The sequence below is a fragment of the Ursus maritimus genome (assembly GCF_017311325.1).
Source record: "Ursus maritimus isolate PB19 chromosome X unlocalized genomic scaffold, ASM1731132v1 scaffold_X1, whole genome shotgun sequence".
Classification (NCBI taxonomy): Eukaryota; Metazoa; Chordata; class Mammalia; order Carnivora; family Ursidae; genus Ursus; species Ursus maritimus.
The window spans coordinates 2,883,366-2,909,068 of record NW_024423319.1 but is presented as its reverse complement, the minus strand read 5'-3'; the positions used below and the strand labels follow the sequence as shown (position 1 = coordinate 2,909,068).

The 25,703-nt window shown below is 43.2% G+C and overlaps 2 protein-coding genes across 5 annotated transcripts in view; one reads left to right on the top strand and one right to left on the bottom strand.

The window, feature by feature from the left end:
• Positions 1–20,223: 20,223 nt before the first annotated feature.
• The window catches only part of CETN2 (centrin 2), a 6,306-nt gene continuing 826 nt past the window's right edge, over positions 20,224–25,703 (bottom strand). Inside the window, exons 1-5 of one of the 4 annotated variants that reach the window (XM_040627199.1) lie at positions 24,211–24,355; positions 23,128–23,286; positions 22,674–22,802; positions 21,188–21,325; positions 20,224–20,733 (exon numbers count right to left, since the gene is read on the bottom strand). In XM_040627199.1, the coding sequence (XP_040483133.1) occupies positions 20,644–20,733; positions 21,188–21,325; positions 22,674–22,802; positions 23,128–23,286; positions 24,211–24,213 (519 nt within the window). In that variant the 5' untranslated portion in view covers positions 24,214–24,355 and the 3' untranslated portion in view covers positions 20,224–20,643. Of the gene's footprint in view, positions 20,734–21,187; positions 21,326–22,673; positions 22,803–23,127; positions 23,287–24,210; positions 24,356–25,703 lie in introns of those variants that run through there. The other 3 variants (XM_040627204.1, XM_040627189.1, XM_040627195.1) reach the window with 3 other exon arrangements.
• The window catches only part of NSDHL (NAD(P) dependent steroid dehydrogenase-like), a 32,491-nt gene continuing 31,338 nt past the window's right edge, over positions 24,551–25,703 (top strand). Inside the window, exon 1 of the mRNA XM_040627158.1 lies at positions 24,551–24,589. The gene's annotated coding sequence lies outside the window, so the exon portion shown is untranslated. The remainder of the gene's footprint in view (positions 24,590–25,703) is intronic.

Sequence of the window (25,703 nt, the reverse complement as noted above, 5' to 3'; positions counted from 1 at the left end):
ATGGAATGGAGAAAGTTTCTGAGGTCATGGAAAAGTTCTATGTCTTAATTTTGGTGGTAGACACATGAGCATATGCACTTCTCAAAACTCATATAACTGTGAACTTAACATATGCAAGTTATTTTTGAAATTAAAAGTAAATAAAATGTTTAAAAATTCAGTTGAAACTAAACACTATTGTTAATAAATGTATTGGAAGTTGGTAAAACTGAAAGAAAAAAGGAAATGATTATCATAACCCCCTCTTTAGAGTGGAGGCAGCTGGTTATAATTCACATTGTGGGGGGACTTCCGCATTGCTAGTGTTTTATTGTTTTAAAGATTTATTTATTTTTTTGAGAGAGAGAGAGAGAGTGGGGCTGGGGAGGGGCAGAGGGAGAGAGAGAATCCTAAGCAGGCTCCGTGCCCAGTGCAGAGCCCAACATGGGGCTCGATCTCACAACCCTGAGATCATGACCCAAGCAGAAATCAAGAGTCAGACACTCAACCAACTGAGCCACCCAGGTGCCCCACTTATAAAAATATATTTAAAACAAATATATTTAATAAAGGAATGATATTCAGAATATACAAGGAACTCCTACAAACTAACAAGCAAAAGACAATGCACTATAAAAATGGGCAAATAAACGAGTTTCACAGAAAAAGAAGCACAATGGTCCATACACATTTTAAAACAGCTTCAATAAGATATAGTTCACATACCATATAATTCATCCATTTAACTGTGCAACTTAATGTTTTTAGTCATACGTTTATCTGTTAGTTATCCATCACTCATCTGCCTGTGTGTGTATGTCTCTCTCTGTGTGTACCTCTCTGTCTCTCTCTCGTGCACACACACACACAGAGAGAGAGAGAGAGAGAAACACACCCCAGAATGTAAGATCCTTGAGGACAGGGATTTTTTCTTCTTTACTTGCTGTGTCCTAATATCTAGAGTGGTGCCTCAGAACAGTTAGTCCTCGATAAATATTTGTTAATTTACCGGGGTGAGGGTAGTGGAGGTAGAGACAAGTGAATTGATTTGAGGAAGTTCTAAGACCTGGAAATAGGATGTGGTGACTGAAGGAGAGGGATGTGTCATGGATGACTCTCAGATTTCTGATTTGGGCCATTCGGTGGTTGGTGATGTGAATAACAGCGATACAGAACATTCGAGGTAGAGCAGAATTGGAAGCTACAAATGACTGGAGGAGAATGGCATGTTGTAGTGGAAAGAGCATGGAGATAAAAGGCAGCAAACCTGGGTTATAGTCCTGACTTTCTGGTGTGATTCTGGTCAGGCCACTGCCCATTTCTGGGCCTATTTTTCTTTTGTGTGGTGATGGACTTGGGTTATACATTTCTTAGTTTTAACATATACTTTTTGGTAAATATTACAAGACATACAGAATCTGATGACTGAGATATGATGCGTTGAATCCATACCCTTAATTGACCTCTAACAGGTAACATCAAAGCTTCACCCAGGGACTTCTGGAATTTCCAGAGTGCGGTAGCACTGGAGCTCACAGGCAAGTCCCTCACCTATGCTTAGCCTGGTACACAAAGTATGTTCTTCCTTTACCGTATCTGCCACCACTATGCACTTCCATGTCCAGGGAAGCCAGGCAGGGACAGCTTTTCACTACTGCCACCACCTGTAATTCCTCACACAGCAGTGATGATGGGTTCACCAAGGTGCTTATATATTTATATTGATATAAACTAGTTATATTATAAAATATATTTATAAGCTTACACACATCATACTTATATTATAAATTAATATATGAAACCAAAGTGAAGATGATGACAATGATGATTAAGAAAATGCTAAATTTGAGGAGAATAGAAACAAGGAAAAACAACTGGACAACAATAACATGTAAGATGGGAAAGGGCAGCAAAAATTAAAATGTTCTAAGATCGTCATGCAGTTTGAGAGGACTGTAGACATAGTGGTCAATTTTAGATTCATTTAATTAATTGTACATATAGAATACTCAAAGGTAAAACACTAAAAAGATAGAATGTATAACTTCCAAACCAGTGGAGAGGAAAAAACTTCAATATGAAAACAAAACAAAACTTGATTGATGTATTACATGGCAGGGAAGGTGAAGAAAAAAGCATAGAAACAGAAAGCACAAAATAAGATAGTAGAAATAAATCCAAATATAACAATAATTAAAATAAATGGAAACAGAAGGAAAGCAGGAAGCAGTGGGTTCTCCCTGGGCAAAGCCCATGTCACACCAGCCCTAGTCTATCATCTTCTAGTGCTATAAATCCCAGGTCAAGATCCGTGGACATTGCTGCATGTTCTGCAGGTATCTGTGATGGAAAGGCCAGGCTATGGGGTCTGATCTCTGAAGCTGCCTCAAATCCTACCCACACTCCTGCCAGCAACAGGAGGTAGGAGAGTATCCCTCCCAGCTCCTGGCTCAGCCTGCTGGGGCCCCCGATCTCTTGGGGTCTTGCCACCTGGCCAAGCCTACAAATGAGAAGGTTTGTAGATTGGGTCATATGGGCCCATTAGTACAGTTCATGGCCACCAGAACCTCTTTTAGGAATTGAGAAGGCAGAAGGGACACAGGTTTGGCCCTGAACTTTCTCTTTTCCTTGAAACCTGGATCCTTCCTGGTTTTGTTGCTGTTCTTTATTTTCTGTTTCCCTTAACACAGTACCTGTAACATAGCAGATGTTCAATACATTTAGTTGAATAAATGAATGAATGTAACCTCCATCTCCACTGTCTCTGTGTTGCTAAATACAATGGATAGTTTGTGGTCTTTTCCTCCATGGATAACTGCAGAATGTGACGTTGATGGTCAGAAATCAAAATCACCAAATTTGGCAGATAGTGTCCATAGAATGCACAATTTGCACCATGATTTGAGCCTGCAGTGCTGAAGTAGGAAGCAGGGTTTCTGGCAGTGGAGCCTGGGAAAACACATGAGACAAAAGTCCTAGGAAGAGGGAGCCTTCACCTGAGAGTGAAGGCAGTTTAGCAGAGAGAAGTACTGCCACCGCCACTGCCACTTCCACACTTTTAGAGTACTGATTGCATCCTGTGGTCTAGCCAAGGAGGGAATCCCAAAGAGGAGCCCTTGCTGACTGCTTTTCCAACCAACCCTCCATCTGCCCCTGCTTCCCCAAACCCAGTGGGGGCCCCTTGCCCTCACTAACTTTACTAGTTTGCAACCGGCGCCTGGACCCAAAGTCTCGACTTCCATATCCGGGAGCACTAGCAAAGCCAACATAGGAAGGGGACAGCAGGCTCCAGCCTCTCACCACTGTGCTTCAGCAGTTGCAAGGAAAGGACACTGGGCTGGGGCCCTGGTTCTTTGAGCTCCCCACTAGTGGGGAGAACTCTCTGAGAGCCCAGCACTTGCAGCCTGCATCACTGTGTGCTGGTCAGCACAGTTATCAGAAAGATCTTAATTAAAAAATAAATTAGATCATATTTCTCCCCTGCTTAATCCCTCCAGTGGCTCCCTACTTCCCTCTGAATAAAGTCCAAACTCCTTTCCATGGCCCACAGAGTCCTTCACAACAAGGATGCTAGCCCCCTCTCCAGCCTTGCCTCCCACCACTCTCTCCACTTGGCTGCAATCTCAGGCCCAGTTTCTCCACACCCCTCAAATGGAGTTCTTTTTTTTTTCTTTTCTTTTTTTTTTAGATTTTATTTATTTATTCGACAGAAATAGAGACAGCCCGCGAGAGAAGGAACACAAGCAGGGGGAGTGGGAGAGGAAGAAGCAGGCTCATAGCAGAGGAGCCTGATGTGGGGCTCGATCCCATAACGCCGGGATCACGCCCTGAGCCGAAGGCAGATGCTCAACCGCTGTGCCACCCAGGCGCCCCTCAAATGGAGTTCTTATCTGCCATTCTGGGGACCCCAATGGACACTGTCTTTGTGCCCTTGAGCTTCTATGGCTTATGAGGGCCACCCTGTGCAGGATTCAGGCTTACCAGGCCCCCACCCCTCTGATGACTCAATAATGGGAATGTGGAGCAACACTTCCTCTACCTTTGCTTCCCCAGGTGTTTGGCTAAGAAGCCACTGTGGCTGCATGGGTCTTAGCCCTACCTGTAGGACATGAGGAGCTGGAAAGTGAGAAGGCTGAAAGGCCTGAGAGCTGAGAGCTGTTAGTACATCCCTCAGGGACCCCCAAAGAGTCCTTGTGGCAGAATCCCTTGTAGCAGGCATCCTTCTCCAATATCCCACAAAGCAGTTGGGTTGTGCAGTTCATTTATCCCAAATACTAGCTCACTCATCCTCAGGTTTCAGGACCATGCAAGAAGGTAGTTGATTCCCTGCTAGGCCCCCGTCAGGATTCATGGGCAGCTTTTTCCCATACAAGGCATTTTAAAGCCAAGAGGCTGCCTCCTCCTTTCCCTCAGATCTTTTTAATTATGATAAACTACACATAACATAAAATTTGCCATCTTAATCATTTTTGAGTGTACAGTTGAGTGGCATTAAGTGTGTTCGCGTTGTTGTGCAGTCATCACCACCATTCATCTTCAGAACTCTTTTTCACCTTGAAAGCTAAAATTTTATTCCCATAAACACTAATTCCCCATTTCCCTATTCCCCTCCAGCCCCCGGAAACTTCCAGTCTACTTTGTGTAATTTGACTCCTCTAACGACCTCATATAAGTGGAATCATACAGTATTTGTCTTCCTATGACTGATTTATTTAACTTATCATAATGTCCTCATGTTGTAGCATGTGTCAGAATTCCCTTCTTTTTTGAGACTGAATAATATTCCATTGTATTTGTATATATCACATTTTGTTTATCCATTCATCCATCAATGGACATTTGGTTTGTTTTCACCTCTTGGCTATTGTGAATAGTGCTAAGAACATGGGTGGGCACATATCTCTTCAAGACCCTACTTTCAATTCTTTGGGGTATATACTCGAAGTGTAATTGCTGGATCAATATGATAGTTCTCCACATTATTGCCAACACTTATTATTTTCTGTTTATTTTTTTATAGAAGCCATCCTAGTGGGTGTGAGGTGGTACTCATTGTGGTTTTGATTTGTATTTCCCTAATCATTAGTGACTTTGAGCACCTTTTCCTGTATTTATTGGCCATTTCTACATCTGCCTTGGAGAAATATCTATGCAAGTTCTTTGCCCATTTTTTAACCAGGTTGTTTGTTTTGTGTTGTTTGGTTGTAAAATTTCTTTATATATTCTGAATATTAACCCCTAATCAGATATATGATTTGCAAATATATTCTCTCCCATTCAATGGGTTGTCTGTTCACTCTGTTGGTTGTGTCCTTTGATGCACAGAAGTTTTTTTTAATTTTGATGTGGTCCAATTTATCTACTTGTCCTTTTGTTGCCTTTGCTTTTGGTGTCATATCCAAGAAATCGTTCTCACATACAATATCATGAAGTTTCTCCCCCATGTATTCTTCAAAAATTTTTATGATTTAAGCATAAATGTTTAGGTCTTTGATTCATTTTGAGTTAATTTTTGTATATGGTATAAGATGAGGATCCAATTTCATTCTTTTGCATATAGATACCCTCTTATTACAAGACCACTTGTTGAAATTCCTCAGTTCTTAAAGAAAGAAGCAACAAGGAATAGGGTGACTGAACAAGGCCCTTCCCCTTGATGAGATACTAACTTGTTCAAGGAACCTGGGCAAGTTATTCAGTTCCTATTCTTTCATCATTCATTCATTCATTCATTCATTCATTCATTCATTTCCCATTCATTCATAGAGTGTGCAATGTCCAAACACAAAGCCCACAACCCACATAGAACTTAGAAGGAGGAAGAATATTCTTTATTTTCACTAATCTCTCACTGAAATTTAGCATTATGGATAATGAATGCAGGCAACCAACCACAGGAAGATCAGCGGTACCTCTGACTTTGTCACTAAGAGAAATCCCTGATATTTTCATATCATGTTACGGTGGCAGCAGGTCTCTTCAAATATCCTTTACACTTGTCACTACTTTCAAATTACAGTAATTATTAGACCTGCCATTCAATCTTATTATTTAATGCATCAATGAAGATGCATATATGTTTTATAATACCATGACTGTGATTTAAAAGATAAGTTTTAATAACTGTATTTCAATAAAATTGCTTTCCTTTGTAATCCTACCTATTTTGTTTATATGCATTCAAAAACATTCTGAGAAGAGCCCCACAGACTTCCCCAGATGAGCAAACAGTTTAGGAAATCCTACCCTATGTTGGCCACTGGAGACACAGCAGCCCCTGACACAGCCTTGGAAAGATCTCAGATGCTGGGATTAGGAGGGCACACAAATGTGTAGATATAACGTAGTATGGTGATTTCTGTGCCAGGGACACCAGGCATTGTTGGAGCCCAGCAGACTACACAACTCTACACAAAAGTTGACCAGCCATTTCTCAGAGGTCTGTTTGTATTAGGAGAGACCATCCACTTGTCAGCCTAGAGGAGGTCCTGCCCTTTGTGACGTGTTCACACCCCTTTGTGCAGATAATGAAATTCAGAGGAACCAGCCCTGCCTCCCTTGGCAGCAGAACGTTAGCTCCCCTTCCCCCCCTTCTGCTGACACCAGATATATTCAGCTGTGGAAGCAGAGATGCTCACTGCACTCTTGGTAGCTATGGAAATCCCAGGGTTTCCCTAGCAACAGCTCTGGTTCGACCTTGTTGCTAGGGAACGCTGGGATTTCCTAGGCTGCCCCATAAGCAAGACTTCTCTAAACCAAGGGCAGAGGTGTGAGAACAGCTGTGGATCTGAATCCTAAGGAATGGATGGTTTCCCTCGATTCTAATCATTTTAGGTCATCCTGGTCCACAGCCAAGTGAAAGGGGGTGCACACTGGGTGAGAGGTCTTAAGAGGGGGATAAGGAGAAAGTGCTGTGCAGTAAGCAAACTAATTAGAAAAGTCCACATGAGCCCAACAAATGACAGAAAGTGAAAGGAGCTGGGCTTTGGGAAGATTTTCGGTCTTCAAGTCCAGCACCTAGCTGTTCGTAAAGCACTTTCCCTAAGATTATCATGCAACACATACCTGTCTGGTTTCAAGAGAAAGCTCAAGGTTAGAACTAACACCAGCCTCCCTCACGGGTGTGTAACCTAGGCAATCTCACACAGCCCCATGCTTAGAAGGGCTCTGAATGGTTGATATAATGCTCTGTTGTCACCTTGAAATTCAATTTTTGAACAAGAAGCCCTGGATTTTTGTTTTGTACTGGGCTCCACAAATTATGTAGCCAGTCGTAATTATAACCCTCATTTTACAAAGGAGAAAATTGACCAATAGGGAGCAGATATAATGAGCCCAAGTTCATGTGTCGGAAAGCACACCTTAGGGGCCATTGTATTTGCCCTTAGCTGCTTTCAGACACCAGCAGCTGGAGGGACTTAACCCAAAAAGGCCTTCAGTATGGGAAGGCATTCCTGAGATTCACTTGGCAGGAATATAGGAATAGCTAGAGTCATGGTCCCCTCAGTTGTTCTGGGGGTTCAACAGAGAACTAGAGAAAACAGAGCTTTAGGGAGCTCCAGTCTAGTAGAGGAGACTGCCAGCATTAAAGAGATACAATTGGGATAAGGGTTGAGGTGGTGGCAAGTCTGAGGGGGGGAGGTGGTAGCAGCACTGGTTCTGCTCATGTCTAAGAAAGCCCTGAAGAGTATGTCTGCTTCCTATTGCCCTAGATTCTTTAGAGAGTGGACTTTTCCCATCTCTTTGTCCCCTAGGCATTAATTCTATGGCAACAGGAAAATCCCCATGCAAAATTATACACATATGTAGTGAGACCTCCTGAACGCTAGACTCTGATATGATATCTGTTCTCAGCTGAATTGTATCCCCCCAAAATTTATTTGTTGAATCTCAACAACGGTACCTCAGAACGTGACTATATTTAGATACGAGGTCTTTAAAGGGGTAATTAAAGTTAAATGAGGTCCTATGGGTGGGCCCTAATCAAATCTGATTGGTGTCCTTATAAGAAGAGGAGACTAAGACACAAGTACACACAGAAAGAAGAGCACATGAGGACACAGAGAGAAGAGGACCATTTACAAGCCAAGGAGAAAGCCTCAAGAGGAACCAACTTTGCTGACACTTGGATCTCAGATTTCCAGTTTCCAAAACTGGGAGACAATAGGTTTCTATTGTTTAAGCACCCAGTCTGTGGTACTTGGTTACAACAGCCCAGGAAGACTAATACAATATCCTTCAATGCTTCCAGTCCTGTGAGGTAAGGACTATGACTAACTTACAGAGAAGTGACCCAAAACTTGGAGGTTAAGTATCTTGCTCAGAGTCACAAAAGCTACCAGGCAGCCATGCCAGGACTCCAGTTTAGCTTAGTCTGCCGCCACCCCCCCCCCAAGCCTGTGTTTACAACTCAGCCAGCCTGAATGAACTGCAACCCAGGTCCCCCTCAAGTCTGAACATCTGGAGCATTTTCCAGGGCATGTCTGTCCCTCTGCTGTCCTATGGGCTCAGGGACTTCTGGCACAGTTCTCCTGCCCTGGTGCCCATGACCAGCATATTTCTGCCTAGGGCTCCAATGTCTCAAAGCTTCTTGGTGGTTGGCACCCATGCCCCAGGCTGAGAGGATCACCCTGCTTGGTTTCTTTCACAGAAAGACTCTGAAGCCATATTGACATTGGTCCTGAAGACCAAACAAAAGAGTGGATACGTAAGGCCTTTGATAGGTGTTACAAAGCAAAGTCCCTAAGCCCTTCATCACTAGGGGGACATCTTTCTTTAGTGTTAAAGTGGCTGCACCAGAAAATCTCAGATTCTGCTGCCTTCATGTGGGGAGCAATTAAGTTCTCTTTTTGACTTTCTCCTTTCATCCCCAAGGCAGCCAAGTATCTCCCTAAGCAAAGAACTATCTACTCAGAGAAAACCGTGTCACTCCCCTGGAAAGGAAAATCAACTGTAGATAGTTAAGGAGATTTTTCTTCTTTTTCCTTTTTAAAAATTTTTTCTAGGGGTACCTGGGTGGCTCAGTCAGTGAAGCATCTGCCTTCAGCTCAGGTCATGATTCCAGGGTCCTGGGATTGAGTCCTGCATCAGGCTCCTTGCTCAGCAGGGAGCCTGCTTCTCCCTCTGCCTCTGCCTGCCAGTCGCCCTGCTTGTGTGTGTGCACTCTCTCTCTGTCAAATAAATAAATAAAATCTTTAAAATTTTTGTCTAGATTAACAGTGTTTTATCAAGGTATAATTTACATCCAATAAACTGCACAGATCATAAGTGTAAAGCTTGATGAGAAATTTGACAAGGGTACACTCCCATGTAAGCATCACCAAGGTCAAAATGGTAGTTGTGATTTTAAATAGAAATCCCTACCTCTCTGCTACAGTGTCTACCCATACTTAGTATGCCAGCTCTGATCATGCTAGGTATTGGGCCCCAAGGATGCAGAGTTGAAGCACAAGGTCTGTGGAGTGGGTGATCTTGCTATCTAGCAGGACCAGAGCTATGACAGAGAGGACATGGGCTTGGTGGGGGGTGTCACCGAGGGGAGTACAGATCCAGCCTGGGCCGGTCACAAAAAATTCCCCTAAAGCATGTGGCAGATAAGCCGGATCTTGTAGGCTAAGAGTGAGTCTGCTGTGGGGAGAGGAGAAATAAGAGGACATTGTAGACAAAAGGATGTATGAAGCCTTAGCAGTATCAAACAGCTTAGGAGAAAGAGTTCAGAGTAAATGGGATGGCTTATAGGGTGCCACTGGGATCAGAAACAAGATATGATTATAGAGAAATGAAAATGAGCTTCTTGTCTGACTTAGACTGTTTCTGAGGCCAGAACAGTCAGTGCCTGTCTAACGTTCATGTCAGGTTTTACTGCTTGTGGTCAAAGGCTGTTGCACAATACACGGGGCAAAGAGCAGGGACTGCGTGATTCTCTTAGCAACATCCAGAATAAATTTGAGTCTCTGCCTGAAAAGTGACATTGCAGAGCAAGTTACATAAATGGAATTATCTAATGGTTCACAGCACAAATTGATCAAGTCACCTCAAATCAGCTTAGCACTGATATTTAAAGCAGTCAGTATTAAAGAGATGTTCGGTTATAAAACCTAAATGCATGTTTCATGTCATTGTCCCAACATGTCATTTTCTTCTTCTTTAAACATTTGTTTTATTTTGTTATCAGAATGTATCTTTTCAAGCTGCCTTAAGTCCTTCTTGAAAAAATAAAAGTATACACATAGATGACCACATACATAGGTACATCAGAGACAGTCTGTCATTTCACACCTTCCCTGACATAAACCAAATCACCATATACACTGAAGTCTGATTTGAGACCATTTCTTCTGTTCCAGTAGTCATATATTTGTTCCTTGCCCTATACCACACTGTCTTTATTTACTGTGTTTCCTTCCCTTTAAACATTCAAACATTCTCAAGTCTCTCCCACTAAAAAACAAACAAAGCAAAACAATTCTCCCCCATGCCACTTCTGCATGATCACTAGCCACTACCCTTCTCTTCTTACCCTTTTATAGTAGTCTACTTTCTCACCCACATTCTACTCCTAAGCCACCACAGTCTGATTTCCACAGACATTGCTCTTTCTAAGATCTGTCTCTTAAGACACTTTCCCCTTGCTTAGTGACATTCTTGCAGTCACTTCCCTTATTTTCAGTCTTTTTGCTTTGCCTCTCCTCCTCTTCCCATTTCTTCAACACTGACGCTCTGGCAACTTTCCCTTAGCATGCATGATATACAGTTACCCCAGGAGTGCTCTCTACATCTATATTATTTATGACATGGTGATGCTACATGTTCATCAAACACCATTTCCTTTTCCTCCTTTACTTGGAGCTAGACTACATTTCCCAGAATCCCTTGTTTTCAGTGTAGTCATATGACTGAGTTCTGACCAATGGGTATAGGAAAAAGAGATATATGACATTTGCAGGTCTGGCCACTCAAACCTCACACGTGGTCCTCCAAGATCTCTGTCTTCACTCGTCTGCCAGCCAAGCACAAAGAAGCCAGTGGAAGTCTTGGAGTGCCTAGGGCCTGTGAACTAGACAGAAGGAAACGGGACCCCTAATAGTCCATGTGGAGTAGAACCCAACCCCCACTCCAACCTACCCCCACTGATTTTGAACTACAACATGAGTGAAAAATAATCCTTTCTTGAGTCAGCTCACTGAGATACAGAGATTGTTTGATATAGCAGTTAGCATGCCCTAACTAATACACCATCTCTATGCTAATGATAACCAAGCGTGTGAATTCCAGGCTTGTACTTCTCATTGTGCATCAAGGAATTGACCATGGTGCCCAAAACGATAAGATTAAGGAGGGCACATATTGCATGGTGCACCGGGTGTTATACGCAAATAATGAATCATGGAACACAACATCAAAAACTAAGAAACTGTTTTTTAAAGTAGATTATTAGCAAGTCACAGAAATTCATTCATTTATTCAACACATATTTATTGAGTGCCTATGGTGCACCAAACACTGTGCTAGGCCCTAAGGTTGCAATGATAAGCAAAGATAAATCCGGTCCTTACTCTCATGGAGTTCAGTGTTAAGTGGATGACAGTGAATTCTCACATCTCATTATGTCCCAACTGTCAGAAACTTCCTTAGCACTTGTTGCTTCACCCAAATACATCATCCACAAAACTGAGGCCACCCCTTTGCGGTCCCTAGAGGCCACTCTTTTCTCCTTTGTGAAAGGGTACAACTAGATCTAAATAGTGCAACACCCCTTTCTGTTAAGAATTGTTCAGGTTTTACAAGAGACTCTTAACTCTAGGAAACAAACTGAAGGTTGCAGGAGGGGAGGTGGGCGGGGGACAGATAATTAGGTGACTTGGGCATTAAGGAGGGTACGTGATGTAATGAGCACTGGGTGTGATAAGGAACTGATGAATGACTGAACTCTTGAATTAAAATAAAGTGTTTTTAAAAAGAAAAAGAATTGTTCAGGTTTTTTATTGTGGTTAAAATATACCTAACTGAGGGTTTCAGAGGGGAGGGGGTGGGGGATTGGGCTAGGCCAGTGATGAGTATGAAGGAGGGCACGTATTGCATGGAGCACTGGGTGTTATATGCAAATAATGAATCATGGAACACGACATCAACAACTAAGGATGTACTGTATGGTGACTAACATATCATAATAAAAAATTTAATAAATAAATAAATAGTGATTTCACTTGCCACTTAAAAAAATATACATGATACTTATTATTTTAACCATTCATAAGTGTAAAAATAAGTGTAAACTCAATGACATTAAATATATTCACACTGTTGTATAGCCATTACCACTATTTATACTCAAATTTTTCATCATCCTCAGCAAAACTCTGTACTCTAAATAACAGCTCCTCTTTCCCCCTTCCTCCAAACTCTGGTAATCTCTACTTTCTATCTCTATAAATTTGCCTATTCTAAGTATATCATATAAATGGAACTAAATAATACTTGTCCCTTTGTGTCTGGCCTTTTTCACTAAGCATAATCTTTCAAGGATCCATCCATGCTATAGCGTATATTAAAATTTTTAAAGATTTTATTTATTTATTTGAGAGAGAGTGAGAGCAAGAGAGATCACAGAGGGAGAAGAAGAGGGAGAAGCAGACTGGTCTCTGAGCAGAGAGCCTGATATGGGGCTCAATCCCAGGACCCAGAGATCACGACCCGAGCTGAAGGCAGACACTTCACCAACTGAGCCACCCAGGAGCCCCAGCACATATAAAAATTTAATTCTTCTTTATAACTGAATAATATTCCATTGTGTATATATACCACATTGTGTTTATCAATTCATCTATGTATGGACACTTGAGTTTCCACCTTTTGACCACTATGAATAATGTTATTGTGAACGTGGGTGTGCAAGTATCTTTTCAAGTCCCTACTTCTAATTTTAGTAATATATCTAAGAGTGAAATTGTTGGGTCATATGATAGTTCAGTGTTTAACCTGAGAAACCACCAAACTGTTTCCCAAAGTGGCCACACCATGTTATATTCCCACCAGCAATTCCCATGTCTCTACATCCTCACCAACACTTGTTATTTTCTGGCATTTTTTTAGTATGGCCACCCTAACTTGTGTGAAGTGCTATTTAATAACATCTTAAAAATATAAGTCATACATCAATACAATCTTGAAGAAATTCAAACCCAGAACACAATAAAAGGAAGGAATCCACTTCACTCTAGCCCCCTCCAAGCACCTTCCTCTCTCCAGAGAAAACCACTGTTAAAAGTTTGGTGTGCCTCCTTCCAGACCTCTTTTCCTGCATTTATACTCTTACGTAGGTATGAATGCAAGATTATATACAATGTATACACATAAACTATGTCAGTAATGTCAGTTTCCATCCTTCTTCCCACTCATTTTATTGTTCTTTCTGTTAGAGAAGTTCCACCTGTGAAATCTTGCCCTGTAGCTTTTCCCACCGATTATAATGTAGTCTTTGATTTCCAGCAGAACTTTGGTGTCTATTTCATGCAGAATGCATTTCCCAGGAGGCCTCAGACCTGTTCTGGGGATGACCTTTTCCTATCACATATACCAACAGCTCTTTATGCTCCTTTCTATCTCTGGAGTTACCTTCTTTTGTCTGGAGGGGGAAAAAAAGAATTAGAAAGATTTTCTCCCCTTTGGAGGGAACAATTGTCTAAGAGTTCCAAATTGGAAACAGGCAGTGTTTGATAGGAGATTGCCCTCTGCTGGCTGTATTAGTTGGGGTTCTCCAGAGAAACTGAACCAATAGATTATACATATACATATAATTATATTATTATATTATATCTATCTATATTATATCTATCTATCAGAGAGAGACAGAGAGAGGTTGATGGATGGATGGATGGATGGATGGATTACAAGGAATTGGCTCACATGATTATGGAGATCTGCAGGGTAAATCATCCAGTTGGAGGCCCAAGAAAGCCAATGGTGTAAATTTCAGTCTGAGTGTGAAGGTCTAAGAACAGCAGAACCAACGGTGCAGTTTTAATCTGGCAGGCTCAAGAGCCAAGAAGAGTTGATGTTTCAGTTTGAGTTAGAAGGCAGGAAAAAGCCAATGTTCCAGTTCAAAGGAGGAACTCTTTCTCTGTTACTGGGGGAAGGGTCAAACTTTTAGTTAAATTCATATCTTCTACTGATTGGTTGAGGCCCACCCACATTAGGAAGAGGAATCTGCTTTCCTCAGTTTATAGATTTAAATGTTACTCTCATCCAAAACACCATCAGAGAAACGCCTAAAATAATGTTTGACACCCCGTACCCCAGTCAAGTTGATACATAAACTTAATCATCGCACTGGTCATGTGAACCTCTTTGGGAGCCTAAACCCATAGCAGGAAGCTGTGGTGCATTTAAGTAATTATCCTGATGGGTGTGGTAGACGATCAAAATTCTAAGTGAGAAATTAAGACAGATATCATGTAAGCCAAACCAGAGAGAAAGAGAATAGGATAAACCAACCAGTTTCCACTTAAAAGTATTTAAACTCATTGAAATAAGAAGCAAATTGTCTTACTTAGAGAGAAGAGTGCTAGAGTAGAAAGAACCTGAGCTTTAGAGTCAGAAAATCTGAGCTTGAGTCTTGGCTTTCATGCTTAATCTTCCTGAGCCTCAGTTGCTTTAGATGTAAAACGGGGTAATAATTATCCAAGCCCAACACTCATAATGCAAGAATCAAGTCCTTTCTAAACCATAAGGAGTTTGAGAAACCTTAGGTCTGGGAGTCAATAAGCCACTGTCCCGAGAATGATCTATTAAACCTGACCAGCAAGAGAGAACTGGCTGTGGGGTGAGAAAATAACCAGAACTTGGGAGAAAATAATAATGACTTTTTGAGGACCTGGGAAAAGGGCAGGAAGCAAAATAGCACAGAGCATAATTTGTGATCCCGCTGCTAGAGACTCTAGAAGGGAATGTGGCTGCTGAGAGATGGGGATTCTAAAAAGGAGAAATCTGCCTCTATCCCTTCACATTTCAGAGCAAATTTGTCCCAGAAATTTCTCAATCTCAAGTAATCCAAATTAAAAAAAATTCTAAGTCATGGGGAACCTGGATGGCTCAGTCGGTTAAGCGTCTGCCTTTGGCTCAGGTCGTGATCCCAGGGCCCTGGGATTGAGTCCCGCATTGGGCTCCTTGCTCCTCTGTCTGCTGCTTCCCCTGCTTGTGTTCCCTCTAGCTCTGATAAATAAACAAAATATTTTTTTAAAATTCTAAGTTAGCCATGTAGCTATGCAGGGAGACCTCTAAGTGAGATCATACTGTGAAAAAATATATATTCCCCATCACCCACACAACATAACCCTTACTTTTTGGGTTTATAAGGCCTTAACTTAACCCTGCCTCCTTCTGCAACTTGTCATTTTGCACTTGGCTTACTTTGCTGCAGCTGCGCAAGCCTCCTCATTGTTCCTCACTTACACTAAGCTCGCTGCTGCCTCAGGGACTTTGCACTTGGTGTTTTCTCTGCCTGGTACTCTTTCGCCAGATCTCCACACGGCTTCAGGTCTTTGCTAGAATGTCATCTGTACAGAGAGATCTTCCCTCACCACCCTGCCTAAAATAGCACCCCCTCAATCATTCACTAGAGTGTAAATCCCATGAAGCTAGCAACTGTGTATTTCTTTCACTTCAGGGCCTGGGTCAAGGCCTGGGTGCTTGTTAAGTATTTGCTGAATGAATGAATAAATAAATGTAAAAGGTAAGAGAGAACACATCTAATAATGCATTTTTTTAAAAAGCAATGATGTGGATCCCAAAGAAAAATCTCAAGGAAGCTAAAGCTGAAAATGGATGGAAGCTTGCAAAAACTGCTGAAGACAGATAAGTAAAAAGCCTTTTAGTCAGTGCAAGGAAGAAAAAGAGCAACTTTCTGAAAGAATATAAATCCTCTTTTGTTGGCATATTCCTTCAAGAAGATTGATTTTTCAAGCTCGAAAAGGCTGGAGGGAGGAGAGGCGAGATGGCAGGAAATCCAAGCGAGTGGTGAGGTTGCTGGATCCCCGGGGCTCCAAGGAGTGAATAGTTGCCAGGAAGTCTAGACAGAGGCAGACACAGCATTGTAGAGATCCCAGGTCCCATGATGGCAAGGAAGGAAGGACATTACACCGATCCAGATTTGGGTTGAGGTGGTAGCTTCAGAAATGAAAAAGGAAGGGGTGGATCAGAGTGACTACTGTAGGGTAATCTTGGTGACATTACTAGATGTTCTGGGCAAAGAGGATAAAAGAAACGAAAGTTACAAGCCTCTAAATGGTAGCAATCAGAAAGCAAAAGGGGAAAGGCAGTGGTTACCGGGAAGCTTAGAAGAGAAGACTGGGGATCAGTAGGAAAAAGCTAGAGAAGACAAGTTCTGGTGATAATGGAGCCTCTGTGAGAATTTTAGAGGCCGCTGATGGAGATTTGGGTCACTAAATGTGTCCGCTATGTCACAGCATGGCCCACTAGAATGGTGTTACTGCTTCACAGCTACGATCAATGCAGATTGACTACTTTTGCTACAGCTGAAGATGTGCAATATGCTCCAGTGACCTCTAGAATATAGGATGTTGAGCTGAGCAAGTCCTGAGACCTGGAGTGGAGGAGAGAGCCAATTGCTACAAGACACTTATCATAATGGCCATGGAGGGCTCAAAAACAAGGTAGTATCTGGACTGCGGAGGAACTTGGCTTCGTGAGGGGGCAAGCAGTTCTAGTTAACGGGACATTTCAGTGCGTAGTGAGATGACTGTAGAGGTGTGACTGAGTTGTAATTGTTGGTAAAGTGCTGCTTTGAGTGTATTACTCCCTTTGATCGTGCTCCCCAAACTCTCAGTATTTGAAAGTGTGAAAAAACAAGCATTTAAAATCTGATAGAAGGGGCACCTGGGTGGCTCAGTCAGTTAAGCATCTGCCTTCAGCTCAGGTCATGATCCTAGCGTTCTGGGATGGAGTCCTGCATGGGGGGGGGGGGGGTCCTTGCTCAGCAGGGAGCCTGCTTCTCCCTCTGCCGGCCTCTGCCCCTGCTAGTGTGCTCTCTCTCTGACAAACAAATAAATAAAATCTTAAAAAAATAAAATGAAATGAAATCTGATAGAAGGTGAACAGAACCCAAGAGGGGCCCCAGGGCAGCCGATGTACATGGCTGCCTTTTAATGCCCTATCAACATCCTGGGTCCAGTATCAATTCCATGTCTGAAAGACAGGGCTTGAGCTACCTCCTTTCTTTAAACAACTTTCTGAGATAGATTTTATTTATATCAAGCCTGAGTATGGCTATCAATTAAAGCAGCTGTTCCTAACAGTTGGAACACTTTGGAGCAAAGAAATTACTATTCCACTGGAGAGTTCTTTCAAGTAAGTTCACTATATCCCTGAGTTACTAGGGAGGCCCACAAGGCTCAACAGGAACTGATTTCTCTTTTTCCATCCCTCCCCTAAAGCCCCCATTCCCACCACCTCCCTGGATCTCTCTGCTGCATGCTCATAGGAAGGTGACCCCAGCTCCCTCTCCGTCCCCACCCCTCCACCCCCTCTACCTCTCTGTCCCAGCTCCATATGCAGGCACTTCTGCTTCCTTTCTATCCATAACCCTGCCACCTCCCTATGACTCTCTTTGGTCCATCGTACATCAACCAACTTCAGTTGCCTCTCCCACCTAATATCCAACCAGCATGAAATGCCTTCTCTTGCTCTCCGTCCTACAACACGCCTACACTTCTCTACTCCACTCTCACATGAACTAACCTCTGCTCTCGCTCCCCTCAACTCTACATGAAGGAATCTCTTCCCCCTTCCACTTCCCATCCCCCCCCCATGAACCAATCTCTGGGCTATGTCAAATCCCACCCCCACTCCCCTACAGCTCCCTGGTCCACCCCCACGTGAACCGCCGATCTCTGCTCACCCCACTTCCCCATCATCCCTCTCCAAGCCCCTACAGTGCTGGGCCATCTATATAGAAACTAACCCTTGCTCCCTTTCTCGGCTCTTTCTCCCTCCACCTGAATCACTCTTTCCTGCCCTCATGGACTGGCCTTGGGTCCTCTACTTCCCAACCCCTTCTCACTCTCCAGGATCTTTCTAATACTTTCCCAGTTGAACTGACCTCTCCTACCTCCCTCTCCACCCTACCCTACTCTCCACACATCTCTCTACTACACTGTTGTTCCCTCTTTCTCCCTTCCCATCGTCCTCCATTCCCCTCCAGCTCTGTAGATCCTGTGAACTGAGTAGGCAGAGTAGTCTGCCTCTCTCTCCCTATCCACCGTCCACCGTCCACCGTCCACATTTTACCTAACTACTCCTACATTTCCCTGATCCAGCCTCACAGAAACTCCTACTTCTCTGTCCCCACCCCCTGCCATCTCCCTTACACCTCTTGGTCCATGCTCACCTGAGCTGACTCTGCCCCCTCCCTCCCCATCGCTCTGCACCCGCTCTACAACCCTCTGCATCATCTGCACCTGCACTGAACTCTCCTAACATTTCTTCCCCATCCCCTCCATTCCCTTCAGCTATCTGGTCCAGCTCTTCATAAACTGACCCCAGCCCCCTCACCATCCACATTCCCCCACCCCCTTGCAGCTCTCTTTTCTGCCTCCACATGAAGCAGTCCCAGCTGCCTTTCTGTCCCCATATTCTTGACCCCCACATGACTCTCTGTTCTAGTCCCGCACCCACTGATCTGTGCTGCTCCCTCTGTCCCCATCCCTTCCACTGAGCAATGGCAAACCTATTTTAAGGTGGCTGTCAGGCACCAATATGATGAGTACTTTATGCTTGTTTTTCTCCTTTGAGGATAACATGTTACTTATCACTCTCCCTTCCCCCAGTATTCCTACTCTATCTCATTTATGAGAACATTAAGGAGGAGGAGATAAGAATGTTTCCAGGGTGACAGCAGTAAAATGGAAAGTAGGGCCCAGTCTTCTCACTCCTTTCCAATAGTGTATGTCTTTTATCAGATCATATGCCTCTTATTAGAAAATAGCAATACGACAAAGGTCAAACCCTTCCGGTAAATGCTGTCAACTCGGCTTTGGGGGACAGTAAACATAAAAGCTTCACGGTTCCACATCTAACAACAAAGCTATGTGACAATCACACCAAAGAAATGAGATAGAGAACAAACACTTCTGAAATGCCTTCTTGGCCCTATGTGTGAGTCTGCCTTGGGTCCTCAGTGACTCTGACTTAAGCACAACTCTTCTCCCTGCTATGCAGACAAGGAACCCAAGGCACTTGGAGAAGGAACTTATCCCCAGTTACCCAGCCAGGAAGTGGTGGAGCCCATGAGGGAACCCAGATCTGAGGCTACTCTGGGCTCTCCTACCACACCCCAGTGTTTCTCAGGGAATGATCCCTCTGCAGGAGACCTATCTGGAGGGTGCCCAAGTCCTTCAGGATGCCAGTGTCCAGGGATGAGGCCCAGGGTCATGCCTCTTTGCCTGCTCCCTCTGTGGGGGGTACCACTTGAAATAAAGGAAATCCAAGTAAAGTTAAATTTCGGATCAACAATGGATAAATAACAAAAAGTCCAAATGAGATATACTTGTACTAAAAAATGATCTGAAATTCAAATTGACTGAGGTGTTCTCTTTGCATTCTAAATCAGGCAACCCCATCCTGGGATTAGGATGCCCCCAGAAGTTTGAAACCTATTCTCTCCATCTCCAGGTTTTCCATTTCCCCTTGGCCTTTCTTGTTCCCCACCCTCAGCCTGGGGCAGAGACTTTAATTTTATCTGCCAGGGCTTCTCTTATAGGTCTTCCCGTGTAGGGCCAAGAGGGGGCTGGACAAGGTCACTCAGCCCAACCTAACACTGAGTTCTGAGACACTGACCAGAGGTTGGCTGAATTCAACCTACTGTCATAGTAACTTGCCTTTCCCCAATTTGTCAAAGCACGAATTACCAATAGGACTCTCAGCTTTACACTTTGCCCAAACTATTTTTAAGGCAGCATTTAGGTGTAGGTAAAATGGAAATTCTTCTAGTTTTAACCCTGACAGATTCGCAAGGCAAGAAACAATTCAAGTCAATAGTAAAGGATGATTTCATTTTCAGTCCATGGGCTGGGAAGGAGTTGGGGATCTACCAGCCTGCCTTCAACACTGGTTTAGAAGATGAACTCATAATCAAGGCCAAGGAACTCATCCTTAGAGAACAAAAGTTTAAAATAAGAAAGGCTTTAAGACAAAACAAATAGCACAAACACACATCCAAACGCACGTGAGTAAGTTCACTGGGTTTTATAAAAGAGAAAGCTACACTCGGGTGTCAGTTATAACCAGAAACATCAAAGAGATGCCCCCTGCTTCTGGTGGCATGAGTACAACATGTGCTTGTCTAACAAGTCGTTCTGTGGTGGCATCAATGTGGAAATGCATGACAAGAGTGAGGTGCTACAGGCAGAAATGCAGGTGGGTGAAAGCTTTAAGTCACTTTTCGCCACCCTGGTGTGCTCTTGTTTTGCTCTGGGGAACTAAAGCAATCAGAAGGTCACCTTACAAAGAACTTAAATGTCAAAGAACACTTTCAAATACCCAAAAGAGATTCAAGATTGTTATTAAAGTTATGCAGGGAGGTCAGTAGGAGAAAATAGTTTATGTTCTCAAAACCCAGGTTTCACACAATATGGAAAGAAGAGACTGATCTTAGTAAAGGCTGGTCTTTTTCATGATGCGCAGGAACTCCTGCTCATTGACTTCTCCATCTCCATCTCGATCAGCCTCATCGATCATTTCCTGCAGGATAATAAAGATTCAGCTCAGATTAATTCATAAATGAAACTAAAATATGACTGAGCAATAGGTCTTTATAATGTTACATGAATAGACAGTTGTGGTCCACCCAATGCAAATATGCACTTTTTATAACAGCTTGGTTCCCAAAAAGCTACTTAAAAATCAGGCAATACTTTGTCACACATATCATCTAGAAGGCAACTTGAAGATAGTCCTGACCAGGGGAATTCCTAAAGCCTAAAATAGTAAGTAAAATTGTACATGTGTGCATTTTTCTGGGAGCAGGGCCCATAGGTCTGTCACTCTATCAAAGGAGAAATTAAGTGGTCAACAGAGGTTCTCTTGTCCCTCTTTTTCCCTTCATAGTGGGGCTCACATCACAGAAAATGCAACTCAGAAAAGTCACACAGGGGCTCCAAGCAGGAACTGAGCTCTGGTCTGATGCCTTACAAACCTGCAGCTCCTCATCAGTGAGGTTCTCACCCAACTCCTTGGCCACGCGCTTCAGATTTTTGAATGATATCTTTCCAGTTTCATCATCATCAAAGAGCTTGAAAGCTTTCAGAATTTCTTCTTTGGTATCTTTCTCAGACTTAACAAGTAAAAGAGAAAACACAGGAGCAATTATTCGTGCAGCAGCCGCACTAGCACCGAACCCCTCTACATGGTCTTGATGTTGGCCTTCATGACATAAGTCCTAGCTCACAGGAAATCAAACATCATCCAGGGTAGAAGAGGACAAACTCGGTGACATTATTATAAACACAGAGGCTGAAAAGGAAATATAAAGGATTAACTTAAAACATTCTTTCTGTACAAACCAAATAAAAATAGGAGTAGAGGGTAAAGTTAAAGCTAGGGGAAATACACTGCTTAAGGTGGTGGAAGAGGGATCCTCTTGGAGGGGGTAGGGAGTTGCAAGGAGGAAAGAGAGGGCTATTTAACTTGTTATAGGATCACAGAGAGTTATTGGGATCCCAAGTACTCTAAAAGAGGAAGAGAGGATAATCCCCAGGAACTCAAACTCCAGAAATTCCTGAAAGGTAGGTAAAGATAGAGAGAACCCCTCTAAGAAGAGCAATTTGGGAACCAACCCTCAATGTGGGATGGCTTTACTAGATAGTTACAGAATGTTAAGCTTCCTTATCTCTTAAATTGGTACACACAAAAAAACATAAGTATGATTAGATGTTTTCAAAGCAACAGAATTACCAGAGTAGGAATAGACCCATAACCTGAGACACACATGGAGTTACTTTTCCACAGGCCAGTCGAGCATAGATGAGCCACACAAGAGGAACCAGAAAGCCAAAGAAAGAGCAACGGCCCAAGGGGAACATAAATATACATCCTAGATGGGATGACATGCAGGGGCGTCAGGTGGATTGTTCAGGTGACATAGTCTTTCTTGACCCTCTGGATCCTTTAAAACGGTGACACCTGAGGGACTAGACAATGGGTGACTTCAACCTTCAAAGTGCTGAAAGGCCAAATTCCCAGTGCAGTGAAAAACACAGCTGTTGAAGTAACCTGCCCTCAGGCTAAAGATTCCCAGAATAACAAATGAGAGAGAAAAGAATTTTGACCTTTAATGTATAGGCATTTCATCTCGTCAGGCAGTGCAATATTGCTGTGTTTACAGGTTTTACTGCTTCTGGTTATCACATTGACTTATCATTTGGAGAAAAATAATCACAAGAGTGACGGCGGTAGTACTTTTATGAATTTGCAGAGGGTAAACTGACTTTTCCTGTGATTCTGTGGCCTTGAAGAAAGCCAAGTGAACCTAAGCATCGAATTGTGAGTCATAAATACCATCCTTTTTCAGCTAAACCCTCCAGTTTGTATTAACTTTTCTTCAGTGAGGCATTTTTATATCTAGATTCAAATTTATTCACCATTATGGGTGGAAAATATGCTAGTTATCCTAGCTAACTTACCATTTTCTGAGTCATCACAGTCAAAAAGTCACTAAAATTCATTTTTCCTGTACCTTCCTTATCGATTTCGCTTATCATTTTCTTGATCTCTTCTTTCTTCGGTTCAAAGCCCAGTGCCCTCATTGCCACCTACAATGAAAACAGGATCATCTCAATATGCACATCCAAACCTAGTAGGAGCAAAAATGACAGCATTCAGAACATTAAGCCAGCATCTGACACAATCATGTTAAAATGACTGGGAAACACTATAACATTACACAGATTGATATTTGTGCTCAATTTTATTTTATAGCACTTGAGGTAAATAAAGACAGGAAAACAGAGTACTGTACACCATCCACTGTTACTTTTTGCAGGGAGAAGAGCGCAAAAGGGGTAGAGCAGTGATGGGGAAGAATTAAAAGAAGTAGAGGAAAGGCAAGGCAGCAGAGTGGGAATGTAAATGGCTTGCCTTAAGTTCCTTAACATCTATGGTCCCAGTTCCATCAGCATCAAAGAGATCAAAAGCTTCCCGGATTTCCTGTTTCTGCTCTTCAGTAAGCTCTGGCTTAGGACTCATCCTTTTTCGCTGGGCAGATGATGCCATGCTTGCCTTTTTAAAGTTAGAGGCCTTTAGATATTTCACAAACACAGAAGCACAATATTATGTAATACAATCCATATTTTACATAAAATAGTTACAAAGTATTTTAAAAATATTTACACCAAGCAATTCCAAAGCTTTGCTTAACAGGGAAGAGTTAATGCTTTGCTGGAAAGAACAATGAATCTTTTCATGCACCTCTATCCCTCCCTCTTCTTTCCTATTGTTTCTAGAAGCAAGGAGACCCCTTGTTCCTTTGGACATCTCTTATTGAAAATCATCCCCAAAGAGATCTAGCCAAGGAGCTGACTGTGGATAACTATACAGATAATCAGCTGTCCTTGAATTTGGGGATCCTAATGCTAGAAATATCCTTATAACACCCGGTCGCAGGACTCAGCTTCCCTCTATGTACTCTGACTTTTTCTACATTTGGCCAAATATTACTACGTAGCTAAGGTGTATACTCTGCTAATACCGAATAATAAAACTCAATCCACTCGACACATCTGTGCCTCTTTCAAGAAGCTCAAAACCTCTCCCGAATGTCCCTGTACTTACTTAGAATGCACGTTAACAATCAAACATAATAAATCTCCCCCCGGTTCTGTGGGTAAACTTTGGTAGAACAAGGCGGCCAGCGGCTCAGGGTCTGAAGGATTAGCGCATGCGGGTAAGTTTTCTTTGAGCAAGGGCGGTCACCGAGGGGGCTGGCAGGCGGAGACCAGGAGAACCCGAAGAATGGGTGGGCGCAGACTGGGTGAAGGGGAGGCAGCGGAGAATCACAGGCCCAGCTGGGCGGCCGGCGTCTCTACCCTACTCTTCCGGGAAAGAGCTCAGAGGAAGTAGGGTCACTCCAAAGCCGAGAATGGCGCAGAGAGCTGGCAGGGCCGAAGAGGCCTGGAAAGAACTCAGCCTCTGGGCATAGGGCCAAAGAGCGGCCCCACTCACCATTGCCGATGGACTCCGCTGCCCGTTGTACGGCAACCGACGAACACACTGACTCTGCGCCGTTCCCACCGCCCCCCGCGCGCAGCGCCGCTCCCCATTGGCGTAGGGCTGTGGTGGGTGGGGCTAACCGGACAAAGGCCAGGCCCAGGGCTTGGGGGCTGTGTACTCACAGCCGAAACCTGATTTTATTGGGCAGGATCGTGTTATGAGCGCTGATTGGCTGAGCTAGCGCCGAGCTGAGCCAATCCTCTTGGCGGAGGCGTCTCGGCAGATCCTCTGCTCATGCGGGCTGGGAGAAAAGCGTGGCCGCTGGGGTCGGAGGTCTTTGGGTGCAAGCTGAAGGTGCTCTGAGGCTGGCCAGGGGATCACCTACGGACGGGTAAGGGTCACGTCCTCACCCTTGGAGGCTGCCTTCTATCGGCTACTGAGCGGGAGGGTAGGGGGCTGGGTGGGGCCTTCCGGTCCGGGACTTTGTGAATTAGGGCCAGAGGGGCAGGAGAAGACCGTGACCTTGTGTGTTAGAGCGGAGACTGTACCCAAAGGGCAACTGAAACCCAGAGAAGGGAATGGGAATGTCACAGAGGTTTGGACGACTGGGACTTAGAAACCAAATCCAGCTGAGACTCTTTGAGGGTGTCCATTCTAGAGCACCGCCCCCTCCCCCGAACAGATTTTAAGAGAGGATCACTCCTCCTGACTAAAAGCAGCCCAGGAAGGTGAGATGGGGCTTGGGAACGGACTTTGAAGGAAGTGAAAGAGATATAAGCGAGCATGAGGGGAGAGGTCATCAAAATATATTCTTTTTGACACCCAAACACTCAGGCCGAGACACGGTCGTGAGCAAAGGCACACAAGAGTTTTGGAAGTGTGAGGAGTGATTGGAGACTTTTTTTTTAATTTATTTTTTAAATTTAAATTTTAATTTTAAATTTATTTTTTGTTGTTGTTGTTTAATCATGATAAGTTTAGTCTTTACTCCCCATCACCTATGTAACTCATCCCCTCGCCTACTTTCCCTTCTGGTGACAGTGTGTTCTCTATAGTTAATTTTTCTTCGTATGCCTCTCTCTCTCTTTTTTGTTCCTTTGCTCGTTTCTTTTGTTTCTTAAATTACACACATAAGTGAAATCATATGGTATTTGTCTTTCCCTCATTTATTTCGCTTAGCAGAATATTCTCTAGCTCCATCCATGTCATTGCAAATGACAAGATTTCATTCTTTTTGATGGTTGAGTAATATTCCATTGTGTATATATGCCACATCTTCTTTATCCATTCATCTGTCGATGAACACTTGGACCATTTCCGTATCTTGCCTATCGTAAATAATGCTGCCATAAACATCAGTGTGCATGTATTCATTTGAGTTTTTATTTTTGTTCTTTGGGTAAATACCCAGTAGTGAAATTACTGGATCATAGGGTAGTTCTATTTTTAATTTTTTGAGGAACCTCCATACTGTTTTCCAGAGTGGCTCCATCAGTTTACATTCC